Source organism: Theropithecus gelada, chromosome 6 (genome assembly GCF_003255815.1).
Source record: "Theropithecus gelada isolate Dixy chromosome 6, Tgel_1.0, whole genome shotgun sequence".
Classification (NCBI taxonomy): Eukaryota; Metazoa; Chordata; class Mammalia; order Primates; family Cercopithecidae; genus Theropithecus; species Theropithecus gelada.
Genome location: NC_037673.1, coordinates 150093294 through 150105934, shown reverse-complemented (window position 1 = coordinate 150105934; position 12641 = coordinate 150093294). Strand labels below are relative to the sequence as shown.

Below are 12641 nucleotides of genomic sequence, written 5' to 3'. Positions count from 1 at the left end.
TCTGTGTGGCCTGTGTGACCCTCACTTTGAGAAGCAGTATTGTGGGGATTGATACTCCTATGGGACACACTGTGTGGGGCACTCACTGGATGGCCAGGCTAGACTGCTAGGATTGCAAGTCATCTCTTCTTGTATGTAGTCTCAAGCATGTGGAAGCTACTTGAGAGAATGTCTTCCTTCCTGTGGGTCCTTCACAGAGTCTAATTGAGTACCTTGCACATGGTAGGCCCCTAGTCAGGGCCCATGATCCAGGACCATGATCAGACTTCTCATTTAGCATACTATTTCTAAATGGTGACCTTTTCCCAAAGGGTAGATGTATTTTAGGGATACTAAAGTTTGGCTATTACAAAGTTTCCTAAATGGACAAGTGTTAAATACATGTAAGGGACTACTTTTTAAAAACAGCTGTTGCTAGAGTCACATATTCTATATAATTCAGTGGTTAATACATAGATTTCATATTTATTTAATATAAAATTATCATTATACATGCAGCGTATCACTTTTTTCTGTATACAAGTATCAGGTTTATTTCCTTGATATTAGTGCACGGCAAGTGTTGTTAAGATACTGATCTACAATTGTCATTTGAGCCAGCTGATCAATAAAGATATTCGGGGCCCAGGAAAATCACAGGTCTCCAGGGAAAAGTCATGGAAATAGTTGCTATTAAAACTTCAGTTTTAATAGCCTATAATTAGATAAACTATATTACTCGTTTTACAGTCTGGTTTACAATTTGGAAAGGACACTGGACTGGCTGTGAGGAGCCCTGGATATCAGTCTTAGTTCTACTTCTCACTCATGGTTTTGTTTACAGAGAATCCCTTCTCTTTGGGCCTTAGTTTCCCCATCCATTCCATAGGGGGAGTTTGGGCATTGTAATCTTTAAGTCCCTGGCTAGCTTGAAGTATCCTATTCTTTACCTGAAGATACATCATTCAAGCAACAATGTCAATGTGAGAAAGAAGAAGAAAGAAGGGAGAAAAGAGAGGGAGGATTCCAAGGTTAGGGGAGGGATTACCCAGAACTAATAATAAGGTCTGCCAATGTATTTAATATTCTCTCACAGGAAGCAGGAAAATGTATAAATTCAGCTGTGACCAGATTTGCAGATAATCTTCCAGGCACAAATCAACAAAACACACAGCAGGGCAATTGCAAGATGCAATTTGACCTGACAGGATGGACACAGCAGGGAACTGGGCTGTTGACAGGCAGGGCTGAGGAGCCTTCTGGGCAACAGTTGCAGAAAATTAATATGTCCTCCCAGCCTCACCCCAGTGCCCCAAATGTTAAGGCTGTGCACATAGACACTCGGGATGAACTATCAGGAAAATCTAATCTCCAGGAATGTGAAGGTAGCATGAATGGCAGGGAAGATTGGAAGCGTACTCAGGGCATTTGTTCTTGGATCTCTCCGATCATCTGCAGCTCCCATGGCCCTTCATACATCTTAATTAAACTGTCAATGGAGGATTAAGCATCTCTGGGCTGGAGCTGCCAAGAAGCTCTGGGCTGTCACGGGGACAAGAAGCCAGCTTTTTCAGAGACTGGAATAGAAGAATTCTTGTCTCAGTATTCCCTCCTTCTGCCTTGTGGGGGTGGTAGGTGACCTTATCTCCCCAACCACCAAACTCTTGGTGGGATAATTATCCAAGGTCAGAGTCACAGAGATAGAAAGGCTTATTATGCATGGGACATATCTTGGCAGCACTCTCCTTTTACAAGTAAGGAAACTGAGGCCCATGATGTGGCAATAAACTGTCCAATGTCATGCAGTTTGTTAGTGGCAGAGCCAGGAGTCCTTGGTCTCCTGATTGCACACATCGTGCCTTTCCACTGCAACCAGCCGCCTCCCTCATTTTAGGTTTTATATCTTATTAGATGAAAGACATTGGGCAAGTAGCATAGCCTTTCTGAGCCTCAGTGTTCCTCTTCTGAAAATGGTAATAATACTGTGCACTTCACAGTGTTGCCATGGAGATTATATGAGAACACAGGTAAAATGCATAACCCAGTGCCTGGCACAAGAAGGCATTCTATAAGTAGTGCAATGACTACTAATAATTATGCTTTTTTTCAGGTTTTACTTTAGGGTAGGAATGCTTCATACTTGGCTTGCTTGGTACCAGTTTCCCTTCCTCTATACATGAGAGACATCGATATCAATCAAAGAATCCGTTCATATCAAGCCCAGATGTAACCTCAGAAACTCTAGGCAACCACTACTGACCTGTCAAAGTAAGTACAGGGGCTACAACCAATTTGCCACCAATGTAGTAGGCCTGGGCACAGAACTTGTAGAATATGCACTGCCCTGGTTCCAGGTTCTTAACTTTGTGCTGTGGACAAGAGGCAGTAATATGTCAATTGACATAGTGATTAACAAAGACTTGAAATTTTAAATCCCAGCCGTGCCTCTTACTAGGTAAGCATGACCGTTTTCTTCTCTGGGCCTGTTTTCCCAACTATAAAATGGTACAGTTAGACTAGATGTATCCACAAGCCCAGCTGTCATCCTGAGGGATCTTTTTAAAAATGTTTATCAGTTTAATGACACCACCACATTAAGACCATGTGGTTCAGTGACAAGAATACTTCGGTTGGAACAAGAAAACTCAGATTTGGTACCCATCCCTGACACCTGCATCAAAAGAATTTCCCAAGTTTTAATTTCTTACCCACAAAGTGGCTGCCACAAGTACCTCTTCTGCCTGAGGTCGCAGGTGAAACATAAATGAAACCATAGATGCAAAAGTACTTTGAGGACTGGTGCATGTTGTCTATACTATAAGGCTGAGAGCATTGTTAAGTGAATTAGATGGTTTCCTAACTGCATCAGCAGGGGTTGAGACATAGGACAGGCTTTATGGACAAGTAGAAACAGGCACTTTCTTCACACTTTTGTTGCAGGCTAAAAATGTCAGGGAAGTGTAATGAGTTTGTAAGTGGCTTTTTTATTTACTGGCTGGGTGAGCTTAAGCAAGTAATGCCTCTCTCTAAAACGACAGGCTCTGACTAGGTGACCTCTAAGGCACCTTCTTGCTCTGATACATTGAAAATTGATGATTTTAGCCTTGGGGTTAGGATCAGTGACGGTTAAGGTTTTGTTCCCTTTCCTGACTATCATACAGAATACAAAGCCCATGGTCAAGAACCTGCAGCACCTCCCACAGTGGTTTATTCGGGCCTGGAGTTTGCTCCATGAAGTTGTAGTGAGATAACTAGGTATGGCTGTACAGGATCCCTTCTCTTTTGTTGAGGCAATATGGCAGCCTGCTCTCTCTGATCCTTCTGCTACTATTAGCTGTGTGATCTTAGGAGATTACTTTTAATTTTCTGATCTATAAAATGGGGACATATCCTAACTCTAATCTATAAAATAGAGACAATCTCTAACTCATCTTTAATGAGAGGATTAAATGAGATAATTCGTGTAGGGTGTGCTTAGCACAGGACTTGGTTCATATGTAGACAGTAGCAAACGTTTCTTATTATTCTTATTTGATCCATATATGGTAGTTCCATATACTGTTTCTTCAACTCCTGGGACAAACATCCCTAAAGTCCAGGGAAACCACAGGTTTTCCTGCTTCTGGGCATCTGTTCAAGTTGTTCCTTTTATCCAGGATGTACTTAGCCTCCTCAGGTCTGGCCTGGTTTTGTGATATCTAGAAATGTTTACACGTCTACCCTGCATGGCTTCAGTCTCTACCGATTCTTCAGAATGACTCCCAGATGTTTGCATTTCCTAAAGTCCTAATGGTATAGGGAACCTCCATTGATTGTTCCTTGTTTTGCCTCTTACTTTAGATTCCCTATCTCTTTTAGTCTTGTTAGGCTCTAATATAGACATTATTCTCCTCATTATATGCATGAATGGAAACGGTGTCACAGAGGCTAAGTGCACAGAACAAGTAAGGGATGGAGCCAGGTTCCGGGCCTCCATCTGCTGACCTTGAAGGTTGTGCTCCTAAGCTCTCTGCTCCTTTGCCTCCGCTCACTGTCTCCTGCCAAAACACATCTCACCACCTCCACTCCCACTTCACATTTTCTCTCTCTCCTGGAACTATTTAATAGATCACTTTTTCCAGTTATTTTTTTTTTTCCCATATACTATCCTCTGATTCATCAAGTCAACAAACATTCACTGAGCTCCTTCTACGAGATAGAAGGGGACACAAAGATCATCAGGTCCAGCTGTTGTCCATAAGCTGTTCCTAATTGATTACTAACTAGACTATAAGGTTTCTGTGAGAACAGAGAGGAAATTGTATTTGATGTTTTTTTGCAGCCCTCAGAGAATTAGCACAGACTGATATAGACAAGGGATCTAAATCAATGCAGGAGCTTTGAAGCTTCTACAAATGTAGAAATGTAGATTTCTCAGGGGGGTGGTAGAAAGCTTAGAAATGTCCTGAGTTTCCCTGACTTACAGTCAGTTAAGCACTTGCTCTGGCTGCCTGTTATCTCAGGCTATATAATGAGAAGGACATTTTAATGACAGTTGTGGTTCCCTTTTGAGAAAATGCCTTGGGACAAAGGATGTCCCTACCCTGAAGAACTCCTTAGTAGATCCTGCTTCCAGCGTCCCATAGGCAATTTCTGTCTGCTTCGCTAGGTCCTCTGCACTCTCAATGGGAGACACCATCCTCTCCACGGTCAGGAAGGCGGCCAGGTTGGCTGTGTATGAGGAGATGATGATCAAGGTGAAGAACCACCAGACTCCGCCAACGATGCGACCAGACAGGGACCTGTAGGCCAAAGGGAAGAGGCATCAGCAGCATGGACATCAACTGTGGAAGGCTCTGGGGAGGGACTGAGCACTAGTCTGGGGCTTGGCGGCAGAGCTGTCAGGCCCTATTGCACCCTTTTCATCTGTCAGCAAGATGAGAATTCAAATGTTAGAGAGACTCCATATTTTGTTCCTTATTAAGGACACGGACCTGTGGGGTTGCTGTCCTTCAGGGGTGATAAAGCCCACATGCACGTATTCACACTCACTTTTACACATATATAACAGCAAGACACATGATGACAAAGACACAGATATGCCAACACTTGCCCACAAAAATCACAAATATGCATAAGCAATTACATACACACCAAATGGTTTGTGCATACACATATGAATGCAAATACATTTATACACATGATGCAAACATTTGATTGACTCAGACATGTTTTCAGACTGCCTTATTATTGCTCTCCTGGCTGGCAAAGGCCACCAAAATAGTGGACTAGAAGGAAAGGAAGGAAGAATACATTGGAAATAGAATCAGAACAGTCATACTCCAGCCATTATGGGGAATGTCACCATGGGGTGCAGACACAATTCTTTCCCCCACTCACCCAAGTAAGATAATTTGGCTGAAATAAAAAGATAAAAAAAGGCAAACATGACAATCAATTATGAGGTGAGAAATGTATCTTTGAACTTCTCAGAGTGCTATTCTCCTCTCTTATCCCCCAAACAATGAAGAGAAACATCACCAGCCAAGAGTTCCACTGTTCTCTCTCTGATCTGATAGGATACTTCCAAGTCCAGGGCTTCCCAAGATATTATAAGTTGATTTGCATGTGACTTGTGGTGATTTTATGTGGTAAGCAGTTAGGGCATCAAATCATAATGAATCCTATAGTGATAAAGTTATTTGCATTTCATTTCTGTTTCCATCTTGTTCAATTTATCGAGGAAGTGTTATTCTGGAGCTCCTGTACCTTTAAGCCCTTTCTGACAAGTGCTCTCACAGCCTCAAGCTCAGAGTCTTCAATAGGTGACAGTGTTTGATTGAAACCCTATATTTAACAATCAGAGAAATCACTAATGCAACCCATGAGTTTTACAAAGAAAGCCAAGAGTCGACTGTGCCTCAGGAGAGCAGTACGCAGGCCTGTTGGCTTGCTCTGTTGTTCCACACTGCTTATCTGTGTTGACTTTATATATGTTATTCCCACGTCCCTTGACACTTCACTCTACCTTGATTTCTTGGAGATCCCTTTTCACCTTAGGCAGACAGTGTTCACTCCAAGAAATCCAACAAATATATGTCATTGCTTGCTATGTGGAAAAGAATACTCCTAGGTGTTTCACACGGAGGGGAAAATAAGAGACAGGAAAACTTGTTGAAATGAATGAGACCAGGAGAGTGGAGCAAAGCTGTGTCGCATGAGGAACAGTTGCAGGAACAGGGAACATTTAACCAGACGAAGAGACTTGAAGAGACATGTTCACTGAAGAGTTGGCATGAGGCTTGTACTATGTGACCTGATTTAGGAGAACTTCATAGAAGTTTCAGGACAACAACTACTACTTAAATATGTGGAAGGTATTTTTGATGGATAGGGTGTACAACATTGAGATGGCTATCCTGAGACTGAGAGCATTTCTCCATTTCTGAAGGTGTTCAAGTAGTGAACCATTTACAGAGATATACTTGGTGGTGACTCTTGGTTCCCCAGCACCGCAAGTGCTGGGGATGCAACTCTAAGGAGGAAAGAGAAGGAGTCAAGGTTCCCACAGGGATAGGGACCAGTTGCTTCCTCTTACGCTTTTCCATTTATGAGATTGTGTGATTTAAAATCATAGGTAGGTAGCCCAGGATATACGAGTTCCATTAAGCAGTCAAGCAAGATAGATACAAAGAGGCAAAATCACTTCCCCAATGCCCCAGAATCAGTGCACAACAGGTTTGAAAAATCATACCGATCTTCACATAGAACTATCCCAGTGCTCTTTTCATCTTAGTAGGTGGCAGACACAAGTGTTGAGGTCATTTGAAGCTGCAGCAGCTTTCCCAAATCTGGATGAACACAATGGCCTCTAAACTGTACTTTTATTTTTTAAATTTTATTTTGTTTTCAACTGACACACAAAAATTGTACATATTTATGGGGTGCAGGGTGATGTTTTGCTATATGTATACATTATATAATGATCAATTCAGAGTAATTAGCATGCAGATCACCTCAAACATTTATCATTTCTTTGTGGTGAGTACATTCAAAATATTATCTTTGAGCTATTTTGAAATATACATTATTGTTAAATATAGTCACCCTACTGTGCAATAGAACACAAGAACTTATTCCTTCTATCTAACTGTGCCTTTGCACCTGTTCACAAATCTCCTCCCGGCCAGGCATGGTGGCTCAAGCCTGTAATCCCAGCACTTTGGGAGGCCGAGACGGGCGGATCACGAGGTCAGGAGATCGAGACCATCCTGGCTAACACGGTGAAACCCCGTCTCTACTAAAAAAAAATACAAAAAACTAGCTGGGCGAGGTGGCAGGCGCCTGTAGTCCCAGCTACTCGGGAGGCTGAGGCAGGAGAATGGCGTGAACCCGGGAGGCGGAGCTTGCAGTGAGCTGAGATCCGGCCACTGCACTCCAGCCTGGGCGACAGAGCGAGACTCCGTCTCAAACAAAACAAAACAAACAAAAAAAATCTCCTCCCATCACCCCTCCCTCTCACTTCCCCAGTCTCTGGAACCACTGTTTTACTCTGTACTGCTATGAGATATTTTTTTTTTTACATTCCACATATAAGTGAGATCATGTGGCACTTGTCTTTATGTGCCTGGCTTATTTCACTTAACATAATGTATTCTAGCTCCATTAATGTTGTTGCAAATGACAGGATTTCATTCTTTTTTATGGCTGAATACTATTTCGTTGAGTACATACCACTTTCTAAAAAATCGATTCATCTGTCGATGGGCACATATGTTGATTCCATATTTCGGTTACTGTGAATAGTGCTGCAATAAACAAGAGAGTGCCAGATATCTCTTTGATGTACTCATTTAATTTCCTTTGTATATTTACTCAATGGTGAGATTGTTGGATCATATGGTAGTTTTATTTTTAAATTTTTGAAGAACTTCCATAATGTTGTCCATAATGGCTGCACTATTTATGTTCCCACTAACAGCATATAAGGGTTCCCCTTCCTCACACCCTTGCTAGCATTTGTTATTTTTTGTCTTCTTCATAGTAGCCTTTCTAACAAGGGTGAGGTGATATCTCACTATGGTTTTGATTTGTATTTCCCTGATGGTTAGTGATGTGGAACACTTTTTCATATACCTGTTGGTCATCTGTATACTTATTTTTTGAGAAAAGTCTATGTAGGTTTTTTGTCCATTTTTAATTGACTTATTTGCATTTTTGTTGGGTCCTTATATATTTTTAATATTAACCTCTTGTGAGACACATAGTTTGCAAATATTTTTACCCTATTCTGTAGCTTGTTTCTTCACCCTGTTGATTGCTTCTTTTACTATGCTATGCTATGCTTTTTAGTTTGATGCAATCCATTTGTCTATTTTTGCTTTTGTTGTCTGGGATTTTGAGGTTCTATTTAAAAAATCTTTGCCCAGACCACTGCCATGAAACGTTTTACCTATGTTTTTATCTAGCATTTTCATAGTTTTGAATCTTATATTTGTGTCTTTAATTCATTTTGAGGTGATTTTGGTATATGGTGAGAGATAGAGATCTAGTTTAATTCTGCATGTAGATATCCAATTTTCCCAGCACCATTTATTGAAGAGATTATCCTTTTCCCAGAGCATATTTTTGACACCTTTGTTGAAAATCAGTTGGCTGTAAATGTGTAGATTAATTTCTGGGTTGTCTATTTTGGTCTATTAGTCTGTGTGTTGTGTCTGTTTTAATGCCAGTACCATGCTGTTTTGGTTACTATAGCTTTGTAGTCTATTTTGAAGTCAGGTAGTGTGATGCTTCTAGCTTTGTTCTTTTTGTTCAAGATTGCTTTGGCTCTTCAGGGTCTTTTGTTGTTTCATACAAATTTTAGGATTATTTTTCTATTTCTGTGAAGAATGTTATTGATATTATGATAGGAATTGCATTGAATCTGTAGATTCTTTGGGTAGTATGGATATTTTAACAATATTAATTCTTTCAATTATGAATAATGGATATCTTTCCATTTGCTTGTGTCCTCTTAAATTTCTTTCATCAATGTTTTATAGTTTTTACCATAGAGATATTTTATCTCCTAGGTTAAATTTACTCTTAGATGTGTTTTGTGCAGCAATTGTAAATGGAATTGCTTTCTTGATTTCTTTTTCATGTAGTTTTCTGTAAGACTATAAAAATGCTATTAATTTTGCAGTTTGATTTTATGCCCTGCAACTTTGTTGAATTTCTATTAGCTTTTTGGCAGAGTTTCTAGGTTTTTCTATATAGAAGATCATGTCATCTGCAAACAGGGAAAATTTAACTTCTTCTTTTTCAATTTGAATGCTCTTCACTTCTTTCTCTTGCCTGATTTCTCAGGCTAGGACTTCCAGTACAATGTTGAATAGAAGTGGGGACAGTGGGCATCCTCATCTAGTTCCGTATCTTAGGGGAAAAGCTTTCAACTTTTCCCTATTCAATATGATGTTAGCTGTGAGTTTGTCATATATGGCCTTTACTTTGTTGAGGCATTTTCTTTCTATACTTAATTTGTTGAGGGTTTATATCATAAATGGGTGCTGAATTTTATTAAATGCTTTTTCTGTATATATTGAAATGATCATATAATTTGCATTCTTGATTCTATTAATGGGATGTATCATGTTTATTGATTTGAATGTAATGAACCATTCTTGCATCCCTGGGCTGAATCCTACTTGATCATGGTGCATGATCTTTTTAATGTGCTGTTGAATTTGGTTTGCTACTATTTTGTGGAGGATTATTGCATCTATGTTTATCAGGGATATTAGCCTGTAGTTTTCTTCTTTGTTGTGTCTGGTTTTGGGATTAGGGTAATTCTGGCTTCAAAGAATGAGTTTGGAACAGTTTCCTCCCTTTCAATTTTTTTGGAATAGTTTGAGAAGAATTAAATTAGTTCTTCTTTAAATATTTGGTAGAATTTTGCAGTGAAGCCATCAGTCCTTGGTTTTTAATGATGGGAGACTTTTTATTACTGATTCAATCTCATTGCTTGTCATTGGTCTTTTCAGATTTTCTATATCTTCATAATTTAATTTTGATAGGTTGCACGTGTCTAAGAACTTATTTTTTTCTAGGTTTTACAATTTGTTGTGTATAGTTATCATAATAGTCTCTTATGATCCTTTATATTTCTGTGGTATCAATTTTAATGTCTCCTTTTCCATTTATAATTTTATTTATTTGAGTCATTTCTTTTTTTCTTAGTCTTGCTAAAGGTTTGTCAGCTTTGTCTTTCCAAAAAGCAACTCTTTTTGAGCTTTTGTGTTGTTTTTAGCCTCTATTTTATTCATTTATGTTCTGGTCTTTATGATTTATTTCCTTCTGTAAATTTGAGATTTAGTTTGTTCTGCTTTTTTAGTCTTTGAAGTTCAGTGCTAGGTTGTTAATATCTTTCTATTTTTTTGACATAGGTGTTTATTTCTATAAACTTTCCTCTTGCTGTATCTCATAGGTTTTCATATGTCATGTTTTCATTTTCATTTGTCTCACGAAATTTAAAAAATTTTTAAAAATTTCCTCATTGATTGATTGGTTGTTCAGGAGCATGTTGTTTAATTTCTGTAATTATGTATGGTTTCCAAAGTTCCTCTTGGTATTGATTGCTAGTTTTATTGCACTGTGGTTATAAAAGATACTTAATATAACATTGATTTTTAAAAATTTGTTAATACTTGTTTTGTATTGTGATATATGTATGTGATATACTTGTTTTGTATGTGATATATGCTGTAGACTGATCTATGTTCTGTTGCAAAGAATGTATATCCTACAACTCTTGAATGGAAAGTTCTGTAAATGTATGTTAGGTCCATTTGGTCTAGAGTGCATCTAGAAACATCTAGTCTGGTGTTTCTTTGATTATCTTCTGTCTGAATGATCTGTCTATTGTGGAAAGTGTTGAAGTTTCTCCTATTATTTTATTGCAGAGTATAGTTCTGTTTACATCTATTAATATTTGCTTTACATATTTAAGTACTCTGATGCTAGTTGAATATATATTTATAATTATTACATTCTCTTGCTGTGTTTGATTCCTTTACCATTATATAATCGCTTTCTTTGTCTTTTTTGTTACAATTTTTTTCCTGAAAATGTATTTTTTTCTGATATAAATGTGACTACTCCTGCCCCATTTTTTTGTTTTAATTTATGTGGAATATCTTGTTCCCTCCTTTTTCTTTCAGACTATGTATTCTCTTAGTCTGACAGTGAAGTGACTGTCTTGTGAGTGGCATATAATTGGGTCTTATTTATTTTTATTCATTCAGCCATTCTATGTCTTTTAATTGGATGATTTAAGCAATTACGTTTCAGGTAATTCAGGCAGGGCTTACCACTGCCATTTTGTTACATGTTTTCTAGTTTTCAAAAAACAGATTCTTTATTCTGTGTTTTCTTACTGTTTTTCTTTGTGATTAAGAGATTTTCTCTAGTAGTATGCTTTTATTTTCTGTTTAACTATTAGAAATCTTTGCTTTGTGGCTACCATGAGGCTTACAATAAACATTCAATAGCTCTATCTCTTAACATATTATTGTAGTTATTGTTATTTTTCATAGTTTTGTCTTTTAGTTTTTGTACTAATAATGTAAGTGGTTTACACACCATGATTATAATATCAGAATATTGTGAATGTCTGTATATTTGCTTTTACCAGTGAGTTTTATAACTTTATATGTTTTATTGTTACACAGTGTCTTTTACTTCCCATTTGAAAAACTCTCTTTAACATTTCTAGTAAGACTGTCTGATGGTGATGAATTTCTGGGTCTTTCATTTGTCCAGGAAAGTCTTTATGTCTCCTTCAATTCTGACAAATAGCTTTTCTGGGTACAGGCTTATTGGTTAGCAAGTTTTCATCTTTTCATTCAGTACTCCTAATGTGTCACCAAGAGTACTTCCTCCTGGTCTGCAAAGTTTTTGCTGAGAAGTCTGTTGCCAGGTGTGTTGGAATTCTCTTCCATGTTATTTGCTTCTTTTCTCTTGCTGCTTTTAGAATTCTCTTTGTCTTTGACCTCTGAAAGTTTGATTATAACATGTCTGAGATAGTCTTATTTGGGTTGAATTCTGTTGGTGACTTTTGACCTTCCTCTACCTGGATAATTATATTTTTCTTTAGGTTTGGATAGGTCTCTGTTATTTCTTTACATAAGCCATCTACCCTTTTGTGTTTTTCTTCTCCCTGTTGAACTTCAATGACCAAAATATTTGCTATTTTGATGCTATTCCATAGATTCTGTAAGCTTTCTTTGTTCTTTTTCATTCTTCTTTTTTTTCTCCTTTGGCTGTGTTTTCAAGGAGCCTGTTTTCAAGCTCATTGATTCCTTCTTCTGCTTGATTAACCTGTGCTGTTTATGCTTTCTATTGCATTTAAAATTTTTTTCATTCATTTGTATTTTTCAGTTCCAGAATTTTTTTATTATTTCAGTCTCTCTGTTAAATTGTTGAATTGTTTCTCTGTGTTTTCTTAAAATTCACTGAGCTTCCTTAACATAGCTATTTTGTCTCTTTTTTTAATTTTTAAAAATTTTTTAATTATTATATTTTAAGTTCTAAATCACACAGCTATTTTGAATTACTTGTCCAACAGATCACATATTTTCATCTCTTTAGGGTCCCTCATTGGTGTCATGTTTTGTCCATTAGGTGAGGTCATACTTCCAAGA

General features: G+C 38.0%; 1 protein-coding gene across 10 annotated transcripts in view; it reads right to left on the bottom strand.

Moving 5' to 3' along the window:
- Nucleotides 1–12641, bottom strand: part of GRIA1 (glutamate ionotropic receptor AMPA type subunit 1) — a 322279-nt gene that overhangs the window by 44859 nt on the left and 264779 nt on the right. For all 10 annotated transcript variants that reach the window (XR_003119865.1, XR_003119866.1, XM_025388301.1 and 7 more), the window contains one exon: nt 4562–4760. Coding sequence is in view for 8 of the 10 variants with exons in the window: in XM_025388301.1 (XP_025244086.1) it covers nt 4562–4760 (199 nt within the window). In the remaining 2 variants the exon portion in view is untranslated. The remainder of the gene's footprint in view (nt 1–4561; nt 4761–12641) is intronic.